This window comes from Acomys russatus, chromosome X (assembly GCF_903995435.1).
Source record: "Acomys russatus chromosome X, mAcoRus1.1, whole genome shotgun sequence".
NCBI lineage: Eukaryota > Metazoa > Chordata > Mammalia > Rodentia > Muridae > Acomys > Acomys russatus.
The window spans coordinates 39,053,703-39,080,629 of record NC_067169.1 but is presented as its reverse complement, the minus strand read 5'-3'; the positions used below and the strand labels follow the sequence as shown (position 1 = coordinate 39,080,629).

Below are 26,927 nucleotides of genomic sequence, written 5' to 3'. Positions count from 1 at the left end.
TTAATTTTCTTGTTAAAGCCATTGGTGTCAGCAACCAGAGGGAAACCACAGTAGTCTGGGACAAGCTAACTGGAAAGCCTCTCTACAATGCCGTGGGTAAGCCATTCATGCAGAGAGGTCCAGCACAGGGCCTTGTTCCATTTGCAGAGGTGGTCACACTAAAACATCTGATGGACAAACCTTATGTTTCCTGTAATCTGATGAGATGGGCAGCAGAGTCCTAGGAGATAAGCTCTTGTGTACTAAACATTTTCAGATCATATTTATTCACATATTGAATTAATTACTTCTCTCCCGTGCTCTCTCCTTTTGTTGATTCTTTGTATTATTTAAATGGATATTGTCAGAACTGTTTTATGACCCCCCTCACTGTGTTTTTGACATTTAGAAGAGTTTTTCCTTCCTACCCTGAAAAATAAACAATGAAAGTGCTCAAACTTATCTATAAATTATTTGTAAATTTGTACTTTCTATCTAAAAACTTGAACTTATTAAGATAAGTTATCAGAATTTTAGCTGCTTCTGTTATGGATTTAACTGTTCATCAGGGCACACAAACTTCAAAATCTAAAGAGTTGTACCATTAGGCGTCCTGTCTTAGAAGAAAAGGTCCTGAGTAGATACGAGCATCATCCTTAGCACATGAGAGTCGCAGAGCACTAAATGATACTACTGTGTCCTCCAGGGAAAGTTGTGGTCTAAATCTATAATCCTTAGAAGATTTCTGTCACAAATAGCAAATCCTGCTGGCTCTGATGGCACACGCCCATAATCCCACCAATGAGGCAGGAAGATTGCCTCAAGGCCACAGCATTGCATGTTCTAGGTCACCTGGGGCTATGAAGCTAAACTCCATTGCAAAACAAAACAAAAAATCCAAAAAAAAAAAAATGAGAAAAGAAAAGATAAAATAATGTGATTATCAGAATAAGTTATAAAGAAGGGAAACAGTGAATTTCATAAAGAAGGAAAGGAATATGAAACAGGGAGGATAAGCAAATAAAAAGCCTGTAAATCTAAGGATGTATATGTAAAAGGACAGGACATTTTTCTGTGGAGTGAAAGCTATTAATTGATACTGTGATCGAGTTACTGAAGTAGGGCAGTGAAAATGAAGAGAAGGAAAGTTGCCTAGGAGTCTCAGAGGGTAGATCTGACCATAGGTTTGTACACGGGGCAATTCATAAGCATGAAGCGGGTGATCATTCTTTGAGAAGCCCACGCTTGTGCTCTAGGCTGTGTTTTTCTTTCTGAGGGCCTCTTTTCTTCTCAGCACTGTGCTTAAGGTCTGTATTATACCATCTTTAACAAAACTCCAACACTGCTTCATAAAGGAGATAAAGGAAAATAAATTGAGCTTATAAGAATTGAAGTTAGTAAGTAATATTAAGGGAGGAAAATAGCTTTTTGTTTTATATGAGCTATTAAACTTGTGGTTGAAACTATTTTCTAGGCAATTAGAAATTAGATGTTTTGGATGTTTTTATTACATTTAGTTAGTTAGTTTGGGGAGAAAGCAGGCATGCATTCTATGGTATGCATGAGGACAAAAGAAAATAACCGGCTGGAATTAGTTTTCTACTTTTACCTTGCAGATCTCAAGGGTCAAACACAGTTGTCAGGCCTGTCCCCATGCACCTTTACCCACTGAACTGTCTCATTGGACCTTGTTTGTTTGTTTTTGAGCCAATGTTTTATGTGTTCCATGCTGCCCATGAACCCACTATGTAGCTAAGGATAACTTTGAACTCCTGGTCTTCCTCCCTCTACCTGCCAAGTGCTTGCTTACCAGTATGGCACACCATACTTCCTTTTAGATAGCTATCAATGCAGATTTGAAAGTTTCCAACACAGATGCGATCATCTCAACTTATTATAGATGACCTCACTATAGGAATGAAGGTACAATTAAATCCTAAACCTTGGCTAGATGCCTTTGTATGTTTCCTGTTCTGTGGTGACCCCTATGTATATCATGATAAACTGAGGAGGCCTGTCCCTTACTTTTGTGTCACAGAAATTCAGAGTAGGAATTTGGGAGCTGGAAGACATGGGAAGAGAACCAGAGGATAGGAAATTCTAGAAAGAACATGCTTAATCATTAAAAGGTAGAATTTTCCTCCAATTTCATTTCATCTAGAAAAACATTGAATTATCATCCATCCATGCTGAGAGTTTCATCATGGTATTAAATATTTAGTGGCTTTATTCAAAGGGAAGATCAGACAGGATTAGTGGAAGCAGAATTAGATTATTCCATGGATTTTTGTTCAAGCTTTTTTTGGCTTGTTTATATCATGATGTGATGTTTTGCACTTTTAATTTTTCTTGATTTTAGTTCAGACATCTAGAGCCAAAATACCATAGAGTTGGTGGCTTATTCAGCAGATGTATGTTTATAGCAGTTGTAGAGGCTAAAAGTTTGAGCCTGAGAGCACCATGCCAGTTGATTTGGTCTGGTAAGGGACCATTGCCTGACTTGTGTTTTCATATGGTAGAGAGCACAGGGCAAGAAGCAAACTCTTTCTAGTCTTTTATAAGTGCACTAATCCCATTTCTATGACTATGGTGTTGACCTAACCATTTGCCAAAGTTTCCCATTCTAATTCCTTCAAATTTGGGGTTAGTATTTCACTATCAATTTTTTCCTATGACATATTCAGTTCAAAATAGTCATAGTGGTGTATAGTTTTGATCCAAGCACTTGGACATGGAGGCATGAGGATCAGGGATTCAAGTTTACTCTAAGTATATAGTGAATCTGAGGGCATCCTGGGATATATAAGACTAAACCAAATATAACAATGAATCCGTTCATGGCACTCATTTTCTTCCTTCTCTCCCTCCTCTTGTAAAGCTCTGTCACTATTGTTTTCCTTTTCTTGTTTTTGCTTAACTAAATTATAACTTACAAATAGTATTTATTATGAATAAGCAAACGAGAAGAACAGTTTGTATTTTTCTTTTAAAAAATTCTCTGAGATGGCTCATTGTGCTTGCTGTCGAACTGATGACCTGAGTTTGAGCCCTGGGAAGAGTATGTAGAGGGAGAGAACTGACTTTGAAAGGGTCACATGACCTCTACACACATGCCAGGGCAAGTACGCATGTGCGTGCGTGCGCATGCGCGCACGCACACACACACTCACGTATGCATAGCACACATCCTCAAACAACATTGAATAAATAAATAATAAAAAAATTTAAAATCACTTTCATGTCGCCTTCCTTTTTACTATATGAGCACTGAACATGATAAGTAGAGAGTATATTTACCACTAGTACAGTAACAACAAAAATAAGATACAAGAGTCTTAGGATTCAGTGGTGGCTGCAGCATACCATATTTTTTGGACCATAAGACACTTTCCCCCCCAAAAGTGTGGGGGGGCGCGATTAGGGTGCGCCTTATGGTATTATTGCTGCTTTTACTGTTTTTCTTGTTTTAACTGCTCTACAAACCGTGTGCATCTTATGGTCAGGTGTGTATTATGGTCTGAAAAATATGGTAAGTTTATTGACCAAATTGAATCCTGAGAAAGGCTATACTTACTTGCAATAAAGCTATGTACTTACTGATGTCTTTTCCAATTGTAAACAAAGCTCAGTGGGTCCATAGGTACATATAGCCTACTTTTAGATAACCCATATAAATTTTAAAATTAGTGTGTTAATTCTGAGGTTAAGACAGTAAATTCTAGTGCGGCATCTAAGAAAGAGCATCACTTTCTATCACTGCTTCCCAGGCACTCAGGTCTGTCATTGGCATTATGTACTAACAGCTCAAATTGATTTCAGATTCTCCATTATATGAGTATGCATGTATATACACATGTATACACACACACACACACACACACACACACACACACACACACACACACACAGACACACAGCACAGGCAGGAGCTAATAGGTTTTAATTTTTCTGCCTTTCCCACTCCCCAATTTTCTTTTCCCTGTCTGTTATTAGAAATATCATCAAATGAGAGGTATAATCTCTTTGCCCTTGTATATGACCTTTTAACCAGCTTAATTAAGGGCTTAACTATTAGCATTTACAATTCCTATATTATTGAAGGGAGATAAGTAAGTAGCATTTTGTAAAACTCTGGTGGTCTTTGCTTCTGGTGTGTTGGATAGCATGGAAGCTCCCCTTCTTCTTACCACACTACAAACTAACCATCTCTAAGGAGATTTACTATTTGCTTTGTGCTTAGCCAACTAGACATAGATGGTCTCCAGTGACTTTTCTCCATTTTCATTTTGTTTCTTAGATGTGTTTGCTTTCTGTTGTCATGATAAGCCAAAATTGTGCAAATTTGTGTGATTTATTATTTAATATCTTCTGAAGATGATTATTTCTTCTATACTGTGTATATCGCTTAACTAACTGATCCCTGGAGATTGAGGCAACTGTATTTCTCTTCACTTGTAAAACTCTTATTTGAACAAACTAAATGCACTACACATATATTAGATGTGACTTTATTTACAATATCCAAATTATTTTCTTCAACTTTTTTGTTTGTTTGTTTGTTTGTTTGTTTGTAACAGGATTTCTCTGTGTAACCTTGGCTGTCCTGGACTCACTTTGTAGACCAGGCTGGCCTTGAACTCACAGAGATCCTCTTACCTCTGCCTCCCAGAGTGCTGGGATTACAGGCATGAACCACCACACCCAGCTGTATCCAAATTATTTTTGTAAACTATTCATTGCATGGACTGGACCATTGAAATTCCAATTTATTAGTCTAAATAAATATCATTAATACCTTCTAAAAGGGGGGTCTATATAGTATTCTACACCCACTAGAATCTATTTTCTTACCTTGGGAATTAACAGTTCCCTATTTTTATGTAGACAGTGCCGTTCCTGTCTGTGGGAATGGTTTTACTTCCAGCTTCCCAACGAGGAAAGTACTTTCGCAGGATTGTGCTCTTCCAAAATAGCTCTTTTATGTTCTACAGCATATGACCATGGCAGGGGCTACAGCATGATCCTTGGTAGCATTCCCTTTTAACATCTCCCGAAGATGTGCTCCTGTAATATATCATGCATGATTTCAGTTCAGTGGTTTTTTTTTTAATTATGGTGCATATATGTTGCTAAGTAGGGGAAAATCTTTATGAACAAGAAACACACACATGGTCTTCATCCAAGTGGAAATGCTAGTGAACAAGACATTCAAGCTGGACTTTCCTTGTTCCTCTTCTGCTCCATGTCTCTTCCATTTCCTTTTCTACATTCACATGTGTAGAAAAAAATATTCATTCTGATGAACTTGCCCAAGTGATCTACCATCTCAAAACAAGCGTACATAGATCTTGAACCTGGCTATCTCTAGCATGAATTGCCATTATTTCTCCTAATGCTCCAGCTGCTCCAGTTTCTCCTGGCTCTTCAGTTCCAGTTGCCGTTGGCCCCTCTGGCTCTTCAGTTCCAGCTGCTGGTACTTCCTCAGGTATTGGTGCTCTGGCTATTGCTCACTTCCCAGCCTCCCAACTCAGACATGTTGGTGGACATTGACTGCTACTGCCAGATCTGGATCTGTCACTTCTTTTGATCTCAGAAATTACCTACACAAGTCTTTCAGCTTTGGGATCTTCTCTTGGGCTTTTGTTCTCTTATTCTGCAAATCTAATTCTGCCATCTTTGCTTCTATAATTGCTGTCTAATTGTTTTGTTCTTAATTCAATTAACTTTGAACATTTGTGAATTGCCTTGGTAGTGTATCAACCACTGACATATTTTTCTTTGCCATTTGTACTAATTCAGTCCACGTACTCTAATTGCCATGAACTCTTTGATTGTGAAAACAAAGTTGACATCATGGCAGCCTTCTGTAATCCCAGAGCAATGGAAGAAAAAGGACTTTAGATGCCATTCACTCCAGCATTTTATCTTATATTTAGGGAGTCTAGGTCAAGAAGGGTTAAAAAATGAATAAGTCTCAAAGCTTGTTGGTAGCAAAGCCAAACTTAGAACTTTGGACTCATGATTTCACATTAAGTGTTTTGATTTTGTGTGGTGAGGGTTTAGATCTGTAGATACCGCTGTTGTCAAGCATAACTTCAAGTCTGTTTAACTAGTGTTGGTTGAAGAGCAATAAAGTCATAGGACCAAGGAGATGCCTATTGACCTTATTGACAGTGTTTGGTTTGGTTTTATAACTAAATAATTAATACTCTAAAGAGCATACCCTACAAAAGAATTACTCACATATTAGTGCTATGTTGGATAACTTGGAATACTCACAGAAAAGGATATAGGCTCAATCTTGGCCTACACTTGAACCAGAATCCTTCAAGGTAGGTTATGGTTAGGTAAGTTCAAGGATTTCTAGGTTGTTCTATTATGCTTCCTAAGAAAGAACCACTGTTGTGGAGTTGTAGTAGTAGTTTTTGGAAAGGAAGGCACCTATTTAAAAGTCAAATTTATAGGTCCTATCCAGAGATCTATTGTCCCAGAATTATAGAGCATGGGGGTCTATTTTTCAGCTTCCTGTATTTGTTGTGTCCATTAAGATGTGAGTGAACAGGGACTGCTGGTGTAGAGTCAGTGGAAGAGTACTTACATAACATTTAAAAAGCTCCCTCTTCCCATCTCTATCCACTCTTCACAGTGAGAGGGCAGGGAAACAGAGAGGAGAGAGGAAAGAGATAGAAAGAGGGAGGCCACTAGTTGTAGGAGGCTTATATTATCAAACACAAGCCTAGAAAGCCGAGTTAATGAATTTCCAATCTATTTGTTTAGATACCTCTCTATGAAAGGTATTTTATATCATGATTCAACAAACCCATATAACTAAAACAAGTGTTTCACAAATCTCTCTATCCTACTGAGTACAATGAACTCTAATATTTGCTATCCTAATTTTTCCTATTTAATTTTTGAAGTAGTTATCAAAACTCACTAAATTGAGTTTTAAACTAATAGCTAGTTGTAGTTCAAACCTCTGAGAATTAAGATGTGCTTGTTAATCATAGTCATCCCAAATTAGAAATATCTCTTTGAATCCTTCCACTTCCTCCCAACTCCTCCTGTTAAGCTAATAGCATCTGCTAAGCTTGCTTGTCTAAGGAAACTCTATTTTGGCCACCATCACACAGTGTTGTTACTGTGTAAAAAGTAGCTAACTCTTGTTCCACTGGTATGTGAGATGTTGCCACCTCTGATATTGCTAATGGTTTATGTCCTGACATTGCGATAGAAAACTCAACTTCAACTAAGTCAAAGGAGAAAAACAAGGAAATTTATTTTGCTAATGGATCTAGCCACCCACTGGTAGCTTAGTTTAGGTTTTGATTCATTCCTAATACAAAGTCACTGGTATCCCCCTCCGGTCTGTCTTTTCTGAAATGGCTCTTGACAAAACAGACCCAACTCTCCCATCATGAGACTAGCAGACCCAAATTACACAGTGACAAACACAGCTGAGATCAATGACAATTACAGACTCTCAGATGGGTGATTAAACCAAGGAATCTTTCCTGTAAGAAGTTATGGTTCATATCCGACCCTATAACTTGGGATAGGGCAAATTTGTGGATAAACCATATGGCTAAGGACTATGGAAATCTAAATCCCCAAGGGAACTTGAGATGGTACTTTGGGTGTCAAGAGGAGTAGGTACTGGGCACCAAATGCAGATCTTAACTAGAGGGAAATCTGCTTTGTGGCTTTTGCTATTCTCCTATTTTCTTGGTTGTCATGTGGATCATTTGCTTGCTGCTTTTTCTACCTGTGAAAATCATTATTGTATCCTGAATTCTCCAGTTAAAAATCTCATGGGAATTAGTACTATCAAAATGAAGTATACAGCTAGTTGCATAATTAGAAAGAGTTTGTAGAAATTTACTACAGGAAAGAACTGATTTTAATCGATGAGAACAAAGTGAATCAAATTAGCATTAATTCTGTCAGCATTAAAAAATGTAGTGTGCAGGCTTGCATTACCTCCCTCAGAATTCTTTAGATATGGGCCTCAGTTTTTGTCAGGAGGCATCTAAGCATAGTTAGTATTCCCCAAATACTGAGTTACCACTAGTACATTAAAAGATATATATAAAAGTTAAATACAATAGTACCTGTCTCTTAAAAGAAGATAGCAAATCTGGTTCTATTGGTTACTTATGCAATCTACTGTGCGGTTTTTATTGCTTTCTATTCCCCAAGGTTTGCCACAAAGAAAAATGAAGTGTTTTCTACTTGGGGATCAGGAAGCAGATAACAGAAATTTAGTAAAGAAAATAGTAGCCCATTAGAGTTACCCCATATAATCTAGCAAAAAAAAAAAATGGATTCTATTTAAAGAAAATCTTTTAATGGTTTCAGATCTTGTATCCTTTGAAAGATTTTATTGTAAATACGCATCCCGCACTTGAGACTGAATCTTGTCTTACTTCAGTAATAGGATCAGGTTCTCTCTACTTAGTCTTTGTCTTAGTCTTCCCAGAGGTTTCTAAGATACACATTGTATCCTGAACTCTGGTTTTGCACTGCTAACTAGCCTGCCCAGGTTTTAAGTCCATTCATATATGTTCAGAAAATGCCTATTCCAAATACTTTTCAATATTTTGTATTTTCCTATAAAAATAATGCAAAGTAAAAGTCCCAAGGTTTGTATTGTTCTTATAATTTGTCTGTAATTTTGCATAAAAGCTTTAAATTCTCTTTTGTAAATATATTTTCTTCTAACAGTATGTCTATTCATTTCTAATTTTCTAATTTCTGTTCTTTAAAAGCTATAACATTTTAATTGCTTATGGAAACTAATCAGTCTCCTATCTGTAACAGTGATTTCACTAGGTTCTCATTTTTATGAAGGTCTTCTTACATATTATTATGTTTTGATCTATAGTGTGGCTTGACCTAAGAACCCAGTCTACTGTAGAGAACCTTAGTAAACGAATTCCAGGAAATAATAACTTTGTCAAGGTAAGAAATCTCTTCAGAAGTACGTTGTAATAATGTTTATTTAACTTGGAGTGGTGGCACATGCCTGTAATGCCACCATTTGGGAGGGAGAGGCAAGTGGATTGCTGTGAGTTCAAAGCCAGCCTGGTCTACAAAGTGAGTCCACGACAGCCAGGGCTACACAGAGAAACCCTGTCTCGAAGAAAAAAAAAAGAATGTTTTAAAAAAAGTTCTCTGATTTCATGAGGCAAACTATCTTGTCTTATAACCTATGACAAAATGGTTATTTATTTCATTCAAATAACTGGGGCCAAATCAATTCTTAACCTTTCTGTCTTTCTTATTCTGCAGGGCAGATGGAATAAAAATACCTTAAGACTACAGACTAGTAGAGATCCTAATGTCCAAGTAACTCCAATCATACTCCCCAAGGGTGCTTTCTTTAATTTACCCATGCTTTCAGAATCCATCAGCATAGTTTTCAATTGCCCACTGAAAAAAGTTTTGGGTACTTCTGAGTTTTTAGGAATTCAGGAACAAGGGAAAAGTAGACATCATTATACACATTCACCATAGACAACAACAACAAAAAAATCAAATCAAATCACAGGAATATGCCTAATTTTAAATCCTCATATAGATATTTTTCCTTGTTAGGTAAATGAAGTTAATTTCTTAGCAAGTTCAAGTTATTCTAGAACTTACAAAGTAGTTCTTTTCTGGTGTTCTGTTTTGCTTTCTTTTTTTCCTTTTTGATGAGGTATGTCCCTGTTTTATTTGCCAGTGGGTCATGTATTAGTTCTTAGATCTGAGGTGAATGTTCAAACACTATTAATTTTAACAGGCTAGCAAACAATCCCATGTCTGTTCCCTACCCTGTCGGAGTAGTTTCAGTCTTGTCCTGCCCATTTATTTCCTATTGGTTGTTTCTTCACCATGCATAACCCTCCCTCCTACCGTCTTCACTTTGCTTCTAGGGTTGCATAGTTTTCCCTGCACCACCACCGCAGGCAACTATTACACTCCTTGCCTGTAGCACTTTAAGACTCTGTGTCTAATAGCTTTGCAAGATCTTCTTGATTCCTCCTTGTTCACCCTAAACCCGAAAGAAAGCTAGAAATCATACATTAAGATTTTTAACTTGAAGACTGAATTAAAATACTTGAAAAATATTATAGTTTCTGGCTATGTGTTTTCATGGAGTGTGTGTGTCTGTGTGTCTGTTTCTGTTTCCTGAGTTTTTCTCAATTTTGTTTGGAGTTTTGTTTGTTGCCTACTTACTAAAGAGAGAGAAAATAAGGCATGTATAGTTGAGTGGGTGGGGAGGATCTGGGTGGAATTATGGGAAGGGAACTGTGGTCAGAATATATTATATGAATATTTTTCAATAAAATATATTGGAAAACATTTTTTGAGACAGGGTCTTACTGTGTAGCTCTGGCTGACTTGAACCTCATTGTATATACTAAGCTGGCCTCAAACTTACAGCAACTTTCTTTTATGCTTTTTTATCTTATTTTAAGTGTCTGGGCATTTTACATGCATGTATTATCTGGGTACTACATGCATGCCTGGTACCCACAGAGGCCATGAGAGGTTACCATATTCCCTGAAACTGGAGATACATACTGCTATTAATCACCAAATGGGTGCTGGGAACCAAATCTGTGTCCACTGAAAGAGCAGCTCTCCAACAATCTTTGTGCTTCTACCACTTACATGTTCAGATTATAGGCGTGTACTAGCATATCACATCAGCTATAATTTTTCTCATGAAATATGCTCATGAGATATGAAAAACGAATAGAATAGGACAGAGAGTAAGCTAATTATATCATTTTATATTAGTTACATCATTAATCCCTCTACTTGAATGTTATAAAGGCATTGATATTTATTATGCTAATAAGAATTGAACCTCACCCATTCTCCAGAAAGATCAATAAGCATGCATGAGTTTCATCTTTACCCTTTAGCCTTTACCCAGTCCACATTCTTCCATTTGTTGTATTTGTTGACTTTAGCCAGCTGCTCTTTTATGTACAGCAATTCTGTATTGCTTTAATCTGGCATGTCAGTGAGCTCTAGTTTATTTATTTCCCACTAAGCTTGTATTACTCTGTTATTTGAATATGCATGTATGCATGTTTATATGTATGTGTGCACACATAGAAATATAGTATGTTATTAAAACATGTTTGAGGATAATTTTCTTGTTCCTGTTATTAATTTATGATTTAAATATCACTATCTACCATGAAAAGAAAAATAAATTTTGGTTTAGGATCTACAGATGAGCAATTGTTTTCAAAATGGCATTACATTGTCACTATCTAATTAGAAAATGGTGTATAGCTTCCTTTTCTCTTTACCTTGCTTGCGTGGCTGCCCTTTGAACTGCAAACAATCACTCTGGTCTTTGTTCATGAACATGCTTTCGTGTACCATGGGATAGATAGCTATTACTTTTGTACTTTCATTTCAAAGCTGATGGGAAACTACAAACCCATTTGTTTTGTTGAGTTCTTTTATTTAGAGGTTTTGTTTTAAATTGTAGTAAGTATAATTTACTGACTGACCTTCATAACTGTTCTAGTCCAAGACAGGCCTTCCACTTAGCACTTACTTCAGTGCAGTGAAACTTCGTTGGCTCCTTGACAACGTGAGAGAAGTTCAAAAGGCTGTTGAAGAAAACAGAGCTCTTTTTGGGACCATTGACTCGTGGCTCATTTGGGTATGTTTAAATGTGACGTATGCACAGAGAATGTTTGGGGGGATTTTTTTTACTGTCCTACCTACTATGTTTGACCAGCATTTTAGACTTCTATATAGGATTGTTATTGAGAAAAACTACAAGAAGCAGCAAAATGTCTCTGTCCCCATTTGAGAGATAGTTTTTATCTACTCTTTTTACTTTTCTTGTTCATTTGAGTGATAGAGGAAGATAATTACCAAAACCATATTTCATAACTCTTTGAGGCAAGTAGCTTTTTTCTCATGTCTCTCATTTCCTTCTATACCACTAGCCATTTCTTAGAAGAAATAACTATTTCACACAGTAAAATACACTACTTTTCTCCTTCACTGTGAACATTTTATCGTATTCTCTGGTGAAATCATGCCAGGATATGAAACTAAGGCATGGCAGAAGTTTATATTAAGATATTTTGTCCAGAGCTGAACACAGTTCAGCATAAATGAACATTTTAGATATTTACATGACACATTACTTTTCTGTTTTTGACTTTTTGAGATAGGGTCTCAGTATACAGACCTGACCAGCCTGCAGTCTCTTTGTTTCTCTGCCTGTTTGCCTTTCTCTCTTTCTCTCTCTCTAACAGGATTTTACTATGTAGCCTTGGCTGACCTAGAACTTGCTGTGTAGACCATAGACATCTATCTGCCTGCCTTTGTCTCCGAAGTGCTAGATTATATGTGTATGCCACCACACTTGGCTTGCAATGTAGATCTTTTGATTTTTAACTTATTTTTATTACTTTTTGAGTATGGGCATTTTGCCTGCATGTATGTGTGTATGTATATAAATATTTATATTTATATTTATATATATGTATGTATGTGCACCGTGTGCATGCAGTGTCCTCCCAGGACAGAAGAGTGTCAGATTCCTGGGGACTACATTTGATAGAGTTGTGAGCTGATGTAGGACTGGTGATTGAAGCTGAGTCCACTAGAAGAGTAGCTGCTGTTCTTAATTGCTGAGCCATCTTTCCAGTCCTACAATGGATATCTTTATAGTATATGTCCTTTTGTGATTCATTTTCTCTCTCTCCTTTTATCTGTGTTATGTTTATTATGTGCATTTTTTTTGTTACCGTGCACCGAAATAGGCAATACTGTAGCCAGTGTAGGCAATGCACAAGATCATAAACTCTTGTGCCAATCTTGCTTCAACTATATTCACATAATTCCAAACATATAATCCCATTTGTAAATACATTAGTAACTATGTGAGGAACTTTTTCAACACTTGAGTGAGGAATTCAAGCCAGTATTATCCTTATTCTTATTTATAGAATCGATACAGCATGTGTTTCAGAGCACATCCTAGAAGAATTGCATTTTCCACCCTGCTTTGTACTTGGCCAAGGAATGTATATTTTGTACTTTGTAGAAGCTAACTGTTTTCTCATATATCAGTCACAGTTGAATGAATGACTCTAGCAATTGCGTTGGAACATAATGGTATGGGAACCATACCAGGAGACAGGATGGAACATTAGAGGCTATTCCCAATGGTGTGCTCTTCTACCTTTGTTCTTTTCTTGCCTTCTATTGCTTACACATGAAGGAAGGTAGCATTCGTTCCCAAGGTTTTATAGGGAGCTTATAATTCTGCTTTCAGAATGTACACAAAAAGATGTTTTATTAAAAAAGAAAACGAGAAGATACAAGATTTTCCATAAACCTTTGAAGAAGTAGCATTCCATTTAGTCAAGTTTTATAAGGCTCTAAGTTTTGCAAAGATAGAAGATTAAAAACAAAACTGACTTCTGTTTAACCAGAAATTAGTTAGACTTGCACAAATACAGTGGCCACATAAAGTTATGAATACTTGAGTGCTGTCAATCTGAACTGTGATATATTACAAATATAAAATACACACAGTATTTCACAGATTTAAGATGAAAAAAGACTAAAGTATATTAATAGTATTTCTGTTGTTTATATGTTCAAATGGTAGATATTCTAGCTAAATAAAATAAGATGAAATATAGAAATAAAGTTATTTTATAGTTCTATTTCTTTGTTTGTGTGGTTTTTGTTGTTGTTGTTGTTTGGTTGGTTGGTTGGTTTGTGTGTTTGGCTTTTTGAGACAGGGTTTTTCTGTGTAGACCTGGATGTCCTGGACTCACTTTGTAGACCAGGATTGCCTCAAATTCACAGAGATCCACCTGTCTCTGCCTCCCAAATGCTGGGATTAAAGGCGTGTGCCACCATACCTTGCTCTTTGTGTGTTTTTAAAGTAGCTTCTTCTTTTATTACATTTAGGTGTGTATGTGCAGGGGGGAGTGCCTATCATGGCATGTGTATGGAAATCAGAGGACAGCTTGTGGGGGTCAGTTCTCTCTTTTTACTATGTGTATCCCAGGAATTAACTCCCAGGTCCATCAAGCTTGGCAGCAAGTGCCTTACCTGAGGAGCCATCTTATAGGCCCAGCTACTAGACATTTTAAAATTACATATGTAGTTCACATTGTATTTCTATTGAGTGCTTCTGAGACTCAATTATTGAAATGCTTGATTCTTCCACTTGTTTTATTGAAATGCTTGATTCTTCCACTTGTTTTATTGAAATGCTTGACTTTTATACATGTTTTATGAGCCCTGTTGTTGATAATTGCCCTTAACAATATATAAATTATAGTGCAGATTAATTCAGACTTAACCTATCCCTTTCATTCTATCTAGAGTTTGACAGGAGGAATCAATGGGGGTGTCCACTGTACAGATGTAACAAATGCAAGTCGGACGATGCTTTTTAACATTCATTCTTTGGAATGGGATAAAGAGCTCTGCGAGTAAGTTATGTTTTGGCCTCAATGCAGTTTTCCCTATAAATTCGTCTATATACATTATTTATTTAGAATCTGAATGTTTTTGTTTGCAGATGGTAGTTGTATGCTAACATTTATTGTTGACATTTCAACTACAATATGCAAGGTTATATGGGTTGTTTGGGTGAGGATTTTTATTTTGTTCTTTGGGGGGGTCATATTTTGGTATAATGTCTTACTGTAGCCTGGAGCCCTACAGGGAGACCATCAGCGCCAACAGATCTAGACCCAGGGAGCCCTGCACAAACTGCTGTACCAACCAAGGACAATGCATACAGTAAACCTAGACCTTCTCCCTATTAAGATCTAGCCAATGGATGATAGCTCATTCTCGATGGTTGTGGGGAGAGTGGGCAGTGCTTCTAATCTTGAATTTGTGGTGATTCCCTTCCTCAGTGTCACCAATTCTGGGCTTATAGGTATGAACCACCACAGCCAGCTTCTATGGTGTATATGTACTTTAACCTTATATATTATGTATGGCTGTACACATTCAGATTTAAAGACACAAGGGCTAAGGTGTGTTTCTGTGGGCTAGAATGCACCTGTTTGAGTCAGGTTCTTCCTACCTTTTGGTTCCCATGAATCAAACGGCTCCTTAGGTTTGGGGGGTAAGAGCCTTTACCTGCTGAGCCATCTCACCAACGATGACTATTGCACATAGGGTAAATAGGTCATATTAATCATTCCTTATGAATTAGCCTCTTTTAGAAAAGGTCTTTGCTTTCTGAGTGTGCTTTAAACTTTGTAATGATTTGGTTGTTTAAGGTTGGACTGTTAAATACCCAAACATACAGCTGTGTTCTTTTTACTACTGTTTCATCTATGGTCAGATGTACCTATTTTCTAATTATTTATGTTTAAAATATTTCTACATGTTTATTCAAAACAGTATTATATACCCAAAGATATTATTTTTCAGATTTTTTGGAATTCCAATGGAAATTCTTCCCAATGTTCGGAGTTCTTCTGAGATCTATGGCCTAATGGTAAAATAAATAGCAGGAGGAGGGGATTTTATTTAAAAAACACCTTTGCCATTTAGAATTCAACAGTCAACTTTATTATGATTTATAGCTTGAGATTTGGGACTTTCTCTGTGAATTTCAGCAGTACGTAAAATAAGGATTTAATGTTTTGAAATGGATTTAGTTTTAAATAACTGATGTTTATCATTATGGAATTTTATGCTCAGATGTACCTACTTTCTAATTATTTGCATTTAAAATATTTTTACATGTTTATTGAAAACAGTATTATATACCCAAAGCTAAACACTAAACATTTCAGAGTTCTTACTACCTATTGATTTTCTATTTATAAACTTTGATTAGCTTTTCTTTCAATAATATTGTTTTTGGCATTTGAATATTAATATTTTTAGCTTTATAGATAACCTAACTTATTGGTGTGGGAATGTTTGGGCCAGTTTATCCTTCAACATAACTAAAGTAGCTGTGATGTCTGCTTTTAATTTAGAGCAAGTATTGTTCACACCTTAATAGTGTTCTTTTTTTCTAGTTAATCCCTTTTAATGGCTAAACCATTGTTATATATTTCATTCTTTGTTAGTTTGGAACAATTTAACAGAGAAATTGAAAGCAAAGAGTCTGTTTCTAAATTAGGTTGCTAATTAAGGCGATTTCCATAATGGTCATTTACTGAAACCCCGAAGGAGAAAAGTAAGTGTGCTTAGCATCATTGAAAATCTGTAGTCAAGTATCGGGAATAAACGCCTTTAGTTGGGTTTGCACTGATATTTGAGCATACAAACTTGAAATGCGTGATAAAACTTAAGAATAAGTTTAAGGAAGTTTCAAAAGTAGCCATTTCATGAAAAATATTAGGAATTCCACTCACAGAATTATTAAAAATAGAAACAAATGCCAAATGTTCTAGTTAATGCTTGAGCGAGGATTTTTAAGTGCTCTGTGTAGAATAAGCCTTTAAGGCAATGTGACATTCCTTAAGGCAGGCATAGTCCCTGCTTAGCTATAGTTTCGCAAACTCACTTGGTTCAGAGCAAAAGAAGCTATTTTTGAAATAGCTTCAGAGAATGATTGAAAGAAAATATTAAATTGGCCTACTTTTTTTCCTCTTGCATTTAAAATATTATGCTTCTGTCCCCCTCTCTTCCCCTTGCTGACTATAGAAAATCTCTCATAGCCTGGTGAGTAGGCTGCCCACCAATTATGCTACCCATTCATTTTGAAAAGATACAGTGCATTTCCATTTATTTTCATAAGGCATAAATATATTCACTAAACAAATGTAGCTAGAATTTTCATGATCTTCCAAAATATTACAAGCTGTAGTCATATTTTAGGGCTTTTTAAAAACAAAGCAGAATCTTCTTTATTCTTTTATATTTCCCCAAGATTAAAATAAATCTTTCTAAAATTTTGAGGGAACTTTCCAGAAATTGGATGCTACCCATTGCAAAGTACAGTTTCAATATACTTTGTCCTTTAACATAGTAGGGAAATTAGAAATGGTTTTTAAACATCCTGCAAATCTGCCTTATAGAATATCTTGCCCAGTGTTTCAGACCAGTTAGTTGGAAATGCACTGTCACTTTTTCTGCATGCTTCCTCAGAGGACCCTCATGGAATCCTCTAGAAGCTTCCCCCAATAAAGAAATCAGAGCGCTTTACATGCCTGAACATTCCTTAGATTATGTTAAAAGTTTAATAATTTTGGGAGAATAAGTAGACATTTTATAATAAATCTATCCAGATAGAAAGCCTCTAGGTTTCCTAATGACTACTTGTTAAGCATTTTATCTAGTCTAGCCTTTATTAGTATCCAAAGAATAGATATAACAAATAAAAACATCAGGTCATAGGCAGGGAGTGTGGCTCAGTAGAGGACTTGCTTACTTTTTATTAGGCCCTGGATTTGATCCTTAGCACTAAAAATCCAACCTTGAAAAATAGCCAGTATTTAATTAACCAGAAAGCATGAAAGAAAGAAATAGTAGTACTCTAGAGAGCATTTTCTATTTTGTCAAGGGTCTCCATACATATATGCATATATATATATGTATATATATATGTGTGTGTGTGTGTGTGTGTGTGTGTGTGTGTGTGTGTGTGTGTGTGTGTTTCCTACTATAAAAGATGCCTGGGGAAGATACTATTCTTCATATTAATGGCTCAGGTACTATTGGTAACAAATGGTAGGCAAAGGAATCGACCTGAAGTTTTTCATTTAGTGTTCTTTCTAGTGCATCATCCTTACTTTAGGGATCACAATTCTTCATTTCTCTAATCCCTTAATATCAGTACAAATACCTCTATGGTAATGTTTTCCCTGCTGTGGTCCCTGGGAACTAACCCAGGGACCAGTATATGTTAGGCAATAGCTGTAGCACTGAGATAGATTCTCAGCCTTGTAATATATTTTTTTCAGAAACTATTTAATAAAGTTTTGGTGGCCAGGCACTGAAATTTCACTTTGATTCTTGCTGGCTATACTGATTGAAATTAAAACCAAACCAAACAAAACAAAAATAAAAACATAATTTATAAATTGTTACTTGCCTAAATTTAACTGTTGTTGAATAGCTGAAATCCAAGCACTCTTGTTTCTTAAAAGCAGTTTGAGTAGAAAGAAGAGTTGATCAAATACAGCATTCTGGAAACCATGTTCCATTTTAGCTTGATAGTTATTTAAAAATATGTTGGTTGTTTCATAATAGCCACAACAATATCAAAGCACTAACTTTGATTGTTGTCATCTTTGTAAATAAATATGTTGTGTAGTGTGATGCAGCAGCCTGCCTGTGTCCTAACACTAACTAACTGGGAGAAGAGCCTGTGTCTCCTGACTGCTTGTCCAGTGTTTTAGGTCCCCTTTTAGTGCCATATCTCTTTTCGTCATTCTACAAACACTTCTAGTTACTGTCTTTGTCCCGCTCATGTAGTTGAAACACTTGCTTTGTCTTGTCTTCTCACATCCTGTGGCATGTTGCTCTTCTTGTTCATTCCTATTGCAATTATATTAGTTGAGCCAAATTTTTGTGACTGTTTCTAATCTTTAAAAAAAATTTTTATCAGAAAGCCGGGGCCTTGGAAGGTGTACCAATATCTGGGGTAAGTATCGGCAACAAATGTCTTCCTGTCAGCCACTCCCCCCGCCCCCCCCTCCCTGCCATACACACCACTATCATGCACTGCTGTAGCTTTCCTTATCTATCTTAATCCTTCTGCCTTTTCTTGAACTGGGGAGAAGAAGTAAGAACAGCAATCCTGGCCAGTTGTTCTTCTGTGACACAGGCTGGGCACTGAAAATCTTTTGAGGAATTGCTAAGCCTGGCATGGTGATACAGTACAAGCCCAACAATTTGGAGTCCTAACTCTAAGTTTAGCCTCAGCCACAGAGTGAGGTCAAAGCCACCCTGGCTTATAGGAAATTGTTGTCTCAAGAAAGGAGGGAGGAAAAGAGGAGGGAGGAAATGAACTCTAACTCTTCTCATGCATTTTATCTTGATTAATACATTGAGGAAATGCCAATGGGAGGAAATGGAAGGCGTAGATATCTCCCTCCTTGACTATGTAAGACAGACAACAAACCTGAGGCTTTTCAGGAAAGGAAATTAGTAATATTGTCTCGGTAATTTTTATTGTCCTGTATAATTTTAGTGTTTGGGAGACCAGTCTGCTGCTTTGGTGGGACAAATGTGCTTCCAGGATGGACAGGCCAAAAACACGTGAGTTTAACACAATGTTGCTTTGTTTACTTCTCTCTCCTGGTACACCTGTAATCCCAGCACTTGGGTAAGCATAGGCAGGTAGATCGTTGTGAGTTTGAGACCAGCCTGGTCTACAAACTGAGTCAAGGACAACCAGGGCTCTGTTACACAGAGAAGCTCTGTCTCCAAAAAAAAATTCTTCTTTCATATATTACATCCTGACCATAGGTTCTCTTCCCTCCCCTCTTCCCAGCCCCCTCTTCCACATGTTTCCTGCCCCCATTTTCTACCACCCTACCTACCTTCTTTCCCTCAGAAAAGGGCAGGCCTCCCAGAGACATCAACCAAACATGGCATAACAAGCTACAATAAGACCAGGCACGTACCATCACATCAAGGCTGGATGAGGCAACCCAGTAAGAGGAAAGAGGTCCCTTTCCCTTCAAGGACAGCCCCTGCTCCCCCTGTTAGGAATCCTACAAGAACACTAAGCCACTAAGCCATGACATATATACAGAGGACCTAGGTCAGACACCTACAGGCTCCCTGACCTCTGCAAGCCCCCATGAATCTCAGCCAGTTGATTCTGTGAGACAGAAGACTGTATCCTTGATGTTTTTTCTCCTGAGGACTTCCTAATTCTGTCACTAGTTGGTTTGGATTTGTTTTGTTTTTTGAAGCTTTTTGTTTTTGTTTTGTTTTTGTTGGCTTTTAGAGACAGGATCTTGCTGTGTAGTTCCTCAGCTTGCCCTGTGATTCATAATCCTCCTGGCTCAGTCTCCCAAGTGTTAACATTAGAGACATGCATCACTGTACCTTCACCAGATATTTTCCTTACTGGTTCATTGGATTGTTTTTCAGACAAGGTCTTATGAAGCTTGGGCTGTTCTTAGACTGCCTATGACGCCCCTGTCCTTGTCTCCCTATTTCTTGGGATAATAATGATGGGATTGCTGGCATGCACTACCATGATGATGACTTCTTTATTTTTGACTTAGGTGACTAAGTTATTTGTCTACAAATAATGAAATATCTAGCAGTCCTAAAATATATGCTATTATTATTCAGCAGGGCCAGCCACCTTCATATGAGAGGATAACCTTATTCAAATGAAAGTTTGTTTGGAAGTAGTTATATGAAAATTCTTTCAGGCTGTGGTGACCTCAGGTTACACAGGAGCATTTGAGTCAACATAAGTGTGAAAACATTTTCTTTGAATCAGGGTTTTGGCAACAGAATCAGAAGTCATAGAAAACTAGGCTGTTTTTTTCCCTTTCCTCTTTTGCCAGGAACACTAATGCTAGTAAATTAGATGCTATCTCTACATGCCCATTACCTAGCACAGTATATAGTACATAATAGGGACCCAGTAAAATAGCTTTCATTTCCCCCTCTTCTCTTCCTTTCTCTCTGTACCAATGTCAGCCAAGTCCTTAAGTTAGCAATTAAAGTTAAGTAACACCTTTTAGTACCTATATAGTGACTGCAGATTTGAGGAGGAAAACAGCAAATCATCAGCTCGTGATCTCTCATTTCTTACCCTGAGGGGAAATAACACAGATAATCCACTTAATGGTGTATAAACTAGGTCTTTCATGACATAAAAACCATGGAAATAATGCCATGGGCTTTCAGTGTGAGGCCAGAAAAATCATAAGTGACTATGTGAATGGACTCAGCATGTAGCTCAGTGGTAGAGTGCTTGCCTAGCATGCACAACACCCTAGACTTGCTCCAGCTCTATAAGGAAATATTATGCTAGTAGTGAGATGCTTTAGAGAATGGGCAGTACTGGAGAGTGCAGGAGACTCTTAACAAGGATACAAATAGGAAAGTTTAGTATAGAGAATGTAGAGAACATTGGGGTAGGAAAATGGTAGAGAATAAGCCAACATGATCCCAGTGGTTCTGGCATGTATTCCAGGCACCTGAGAGACAGTCTGGGTTAAATGGTGAATGCCACATCAGCCTGAGGTACTTAGCATAAAATAACAAAGCAGAGCTGTGGGTGGTGTTTAGAAGAACAATGTAGTGGCAGGACCGTGTATTGGAGAAATTCCCATCCTGGCAGAAAGGAGGAAGAAACAGAGGACAGTAGACTGATTACAACCTTCAAAGGCATACATCCAGTGACATATATCCTCCAGCTAGGCCCCACCTCCCAACGCATCTATAACTTCCCAAAATAGCACCCAATGGTCAGATCATGAGCCCACGAGTAGTGTTTCATTCACACCATAACAACCATACTGGAAAGCTGTAAATTACAAGCCAAGATGTTTGTTTGTTTGTTTGTTTGTTTGTTTTGTTTTCTTCTTTTCTCCTTGATAGAGAATGGGTAACTTCTAACCATTTATGAGCTAGTGTTTAGGTCTGACTGTAGTTGACAGTGAATATGATGACAGTCTTGGGTCAAAGCAAGGAGAAGCTAGATGCCAAGAACCTATAGTATAAGCCACTATATCCTAATACTACAGACTCAGAGGATGGGGACAGAAACACAGACTACAGGGATACATAGGACACTGCAGAGAGTCAATAGAGAAGAATTAGTAGTGATGTCTAGATCCAGGGACAAAAGGTTCAGTTTACCCAAAGTAAAACAGGTCCAGTAAAAGAATTTGTGTTTAGACCATCTATGTGGTACTGCTAAGTTATATATTATTCACACAAGGAAATGTGAAATGAGCTAAGTATACGTTTTATGTAAGTATTTTGCTTACATATATGTTTGTGTAACATGTGTACTTGGAACACATGGAAGTCAAAACAGAGTATCAGATAAGTTAGAACTGGAGATGCAGATAGTTGGGAGCTACCATGTAGGTGCTTGCACTCAAACCTAAGTCCTGTACATGAGCAACAAATATTCTTACCTGCTGGGCCACCTCTCTAGCTCCCTTTTGGCTTTTAAAAGCATAAAATTGTCAGGACCATTGCCACATGCCTTTAATCCTAGCACTCTAAAGGCAGAGACAGAGGCAGGCAGCTCTAGTGTAGGAGCATGACTTGTGGGGCAGGAATTTCAAGCTTAGGAGTGTCTTAGTTAGGGTTTCTATTACTGTGAAGAGACACCATGACCACAGGAACTCTTATAAAGGAAAACATTTAATGGGGGCTGGCTTACAGTTCAAAGTTGCAAGGCCAGCCTACTCTATATGACAAGTTCCAGGTCAGCCAGGGCTATACAGTCTAATAAGCATAAAGTCTGTGTTTAAAATGCCTTTCAATAAACTGCAACTCTTCTTTGAGAAGCTCACATCCATATTCTTGGGTATGGTCTTATTTTTTTTTCTTGAGTGCCTTTCTACTTATAATAAAATCCAAACTCAGCTTCATGAAAAAGTACGAAGTGACAATGAGCTTCAATTTTAGTGATAAGGCAGTAAAAAAGTACAGTAATTAACATGCTTTAATTTGTAAATGTATTATCTATACTTAGTGTATTTGACTATTGTCTCTACAAACTTAAATATTCAGTAGTCCCACACCTCTTGGATGTGTCCTTTGTTCATTGAGCAAGCCAAAAATCCACTTTGATATAATGAGATGAAATATTTTGAGATGAAGAAAATATTTATCAGGAAAAATACATTTGGCTTGTTTTTCTTGCCCAAGAAAAATGAAGCCACCAGGATAATAGTTATACATATTCATATTCTGCTACCATCTTTCTGCCAGTATGGACACTAGGCACTATTAGAATGTGACTAACACAGTTAGAACCATGGTTTCCCATAGCATAGGAACAAGACTTGTGGGGCAGGAAATCCAAGCTTAGGCAGTGTCTTAGTTAGCGTTTCTATTGCTGTGAAGACCACAGCAACTTTTAAAAAAAAAAAGATTTATTTATTTATTATATATACAGTGTTCTGCACACATGTACACCTGCATGCCAGAAAAGGACAACAGATATCATTATAAATGGCTGTAAGCCACCATGTGATTGCTGGGAATTGAACTCAGAACCTTTGGAAGAGCAGAACTTAATAAAGAAAACATTTAATTGGGGCTACCTTGCAGTTTCAGAGCTTTAGCCCATTATACATTGTCATGGTGGGAAGCATGGGAGCATACAGACAGACATAAGCTGGAGAAGGAGCTGAGAGCTCTACATCTGGATTTGCAGGAAGAAAGAATGAGCCACTGGGCCTGACTTGAGCTTCTGAAACCTCAAAGCCCACCCCAGTGACACATTTCCTTCAACAAGTCCATACCTATTCCAACAAGGCTACACCCCCTAATAGTGCCACTCCCTATTGACCAAGCGTTCAAACACATTAGTCTATGGGGGCCATTCTTATTCAAACCAACACAGGTAGAGACATCTGTGGCTGTAGCAGCCTTGTTATCCCTACTCACTTTAAAACCATTTCTCTGTGACTCTTAGTAGTATCAGTTGGGGTTAGTAACTGATCCTCTAAGTACAAGTCAAAATATCCATTATGTCAAAGTGCCAGGCTCATGGAAGAGTCCAAAGCTTATACTGATAAGACTGCCACAAAGTCATTCAGTTCTTCTATATCAACCGTGTTGAGTTCTGATTTTGATTATCCCACCACTGTTGGAATATATTGTCCTGCAGAGAGAATGATCAGTAAACCTTAGTTTTTCCTTGAATCTCACTTTGGTCCTAGCTTTCAAGCTACCCTTTCTGCTATTCCATTTTACTCTCCCAGAACATGGTGATGTTTCTAGTGATAGAGATAAGGGGACCAACTCTATTGGTGGCTGGCCATTAGTTGTGATGCTTCACCCTGTGTAGATAAGGAGTACCTTAACTGCAACTGTATATAGAATTTGTTGTAATTCAGTTATATTTTACAAATATACCCTTGGCCTATGACTAACCAACCAAATGCTAGATTCTATACCTGCATTTTCCCCATTAATTGTTCACAAAATATTTCCTTCTAGACTGATTTTTTTAAAAAAGAAAAATATGCCCAAAGAGTATTTAGTGTGTAATGTTTGTTAGATTTCAGCACTTGAAAAAAAAAAACTTCATAAAATGACTTTTATTTGACTAAGTAAAATGTCAGTTTTGGTCATTTATAGCATTAAGATTTTGCTATTTGCTTTTGATAAAATTGTCATGCTGTTCATCCTTCCTCCACCTATAGGTATGGAACAGGGTGCTTCTTGCTGTGTAACACAGGCCGTAAGGTTGGTTTCTTTTGAATTCAGATTGAAGAAAGTCTTCTTTTCTTTCATTCATATGCATAATGCTTGAATATAATTCATTACTGATATGCTTTTGGGGCCTTCATCTTTAACTTAATAATGCTTTAACTTAGTTCAATAGAAAGGAAGAAAATCATGAAATTTGAGTGATTCTAATAAAAGGACTTCTATACTTTTTAAATTTTCATATGTGTTCTTTTGCTTGTGTTAATTGAAAATATACTTAGTATCATGTGAGATTCTTAGTAAAAATCTAATTTGAAACAAGGAATAATGTTTTAGCAGTTTGAGTGTGTTTTTATTACCAGTGACTAAAACTTACTTTTAATAATTATTTTATTGATTGATTTATTATGAGTAAACATACTCTATTTTAACTTTTAAAATGTCTTCACACAGAAACTGGGTGTGGGGGCACACACCTTTAATCCCAGCACTTGGGAGGCAGAGCCAGGCAGATCTCTGTGAGTTCGAGGCCAGCCTAGTCTAGTGAGTTCTCAGCTAACCAGGACTTCACAGTAAAACTTTGTCTCAAACACTAAAAAGGCTTTATACCATCCTTTCCATTTTTTCTACACTAAAATCTCTGCTTTTCTTCCCCACAGTGTGTATTTTCTGAACATGGCCTTTTGACCACCGTGGCCTATAAACTCGGCAGAGACAAACCTGTTTATTATGCATTGGAAGTAAGTTCTTTTCAGTCAGTACAAATGATATGACAAAGTTAATGAAAATTACCATCCAGTCTAGGGGAAGAGACATTTTGAAACAGGATATTGTCATGGTTCCCTGACTGGCCAAGAACTCTCTACTGTCTTTTCCAATTGCCCTTGAATATATGGTGATCGTTCTTCCTCTGCAATTACATGAGCAACCACACCTGGAAAAATTGTCATGATCTCTCACACATTTTAAAATGTAGGATGCCAGATTTCCACGATTTTGGCCTTTGATTGGGTAAAAAGAACCTTGGACTAAACTGGGGGTTAAGGCTCCATCCCATCTCTTTCGTTGTTGGTACCAACTGATTTTGTCACCTTAAGGATATTATTTACTTTCTATGCAATCTAAAATTTTATATCCTTAAAGTTTAATGATTGGATTGCTGACTCTAGTGCTTCTATCAACTTAAAAATTTAGTAACTAAAATGCCCCAGTGGTCCGTAGTAAATCACTGGGCACAGAAAGCCAGAGCTACTCCCTTCACTTGTGTCTCCATTAGTCTTGTGTTACATAGAGATGCGGGAAACAAAGAGAGGTGACTTGTCCCATTCATCCAGGGAAACATGTTTCCAACAAATTTGCAAATTGTACTAGAACAATGTTGGTCAAAATCTGTAGGATATGATAGGTCTCTACAAGAGACATTGAAGGTGTTGACGCAGAGCCCGGTGATAGAGTTGTTTACCTGACATCCTCAAGGCTCCAGCTGAATCCTAGATTCAGGCTCCAGCATCACAAAAATAAATAAAGAACCAAACATTGGTTTAAAGTCACAGAGGCAATATTTTGCTTGTAAAATCAGACACCTGTCTTGAGATCATGTCTATACAGTCCGTTTTAGATCTTTTTACATGTGCTATTAGAGATTGGCTCCAGGGCCTCGTGTGCTCTAGGAGATATCTACCATTGAGCTATGTCCCTCGCCCTGTATAATTCACTATGGAAGGACTACTTGGTAACTTATTGGGACTCATTTCTTAGAATGCTTGATGATAATTTAATCAAGGGCTTAGGCTTCTAGTCATAATTAAGACATTTTCTCGGCTGTTAGGTCCACAGCGTGATGAACATTGGTTCAGCTTTTCTACCTCTCCCCGTAAACACTGTAATCTCTCTTCCCAAACTGTGGCCCCTTCTTCATAGCACTGATAGTTGAGCCAAGGATTTTGACCTTGCTTGGCAAGGGCCCTATGACTGAACTATATCCACAGCACTCTCAACCCCTTCTTACACAAAGGCAGCTGTATATTAAACATATCTTACCACTTCTCAGAATTTAAAAATCCCATGAGCCCCTTTTCTCCTTTATTCTCCACTTTGAAGAATGTTCAGGATAGCATTGCTCACATTAAAAAAAGAGATGTTTTGGGAGTTACTTGAATTGTAGCAGCAGCTTGGCAGTATTAATATGCTTTGTTTTGCCTTCCATGAGAGACAGAATGTTAGTTAACTTTAGATTAGAAAAGGCCTCAAAAGGGGAGGGGTCATGCTGTCTTCTCATTCAGTATGAAATCTTTCTCTCATCTCCTTGTCAATAATAGCCTCCCTCCCAGCTTGTCTTTCAAGAAAGAATTACAAGTAGGTTTTTGTTTGTTTGTAAATTTGTTTTTAATTTGAGGCAGTGTCTTGTGTGCCTCAAGCAGGCCTCAACGTTGCTATGTAGCAAAGGATGAGTAACTTGTGCTCCTCCTGCCTTTACTTCCTGAATGATGGGATTATACGCATGTGCCACCACACCCAGCAACGGGTCTAGGTCATCTCTTATGTCTCCAACTGCTAGGAGGCAGCTTTCAGTTTGTCTGCGTCTTCCTCATCCAGTTGAAACTGCC

General features: G+C 37.4%; 1 protein-coding gene across 5 annotated transcripts in view; it reads left to right on the top strand.

The window, feature by feature from the left end:
- Gk (glycerol kinase) overlaps positions 1–26,927 on the top strand; it is a 72,057-nt gene that overhangs the window by 23,254 nt on the left and 21,876 nt on the right. For 2 of the 5 annotated variants that reach the window (XM_051142177.1, XM_051142180.1), the window contains exons 4-14: positions 19–96; positions 5,381–5,464; positions 8,864–8,940; positions 11,516–11,653; positions 14,353–14,462; positions 15,421–15,487; positions 16,651–16,668; positions 18,557–18,592; positions 19,142–19,209; positions 24,315–24,357; positions 24,981–25,061. In XM_051142177.1, the coding sequence (XP_050998134.1) occupies positions 19–96; positions 5,381–5,464; positions 8,864–8,940; positions 11,516–11,653; positions 14,353–14,462; positions 15,421–15,487; positions 16,651–16,668; positions 18,557–18,592; positions 19,142–19,209; positions 24,315–24,357; positions 24,981–25,061 (800 nt within the window). The remainder of the gene's footprint in view (positions 1–18; positions 97–5,380; positions 5,465–8,863; positions 8,941–11,515; positions 11,654–14,352; positions 14,463–15,420; positions 15,488–16,650; positions 16,669–18,556; positions 18,593–19,141; positions 19,210–24,314; positions 24,358–24,980; positions 25,062–26,927) is intronic. The other 3 variants (XM_051142178.1, XM_051142179.1, XM_051142181.1) reach the window with 3 other exon arrangements.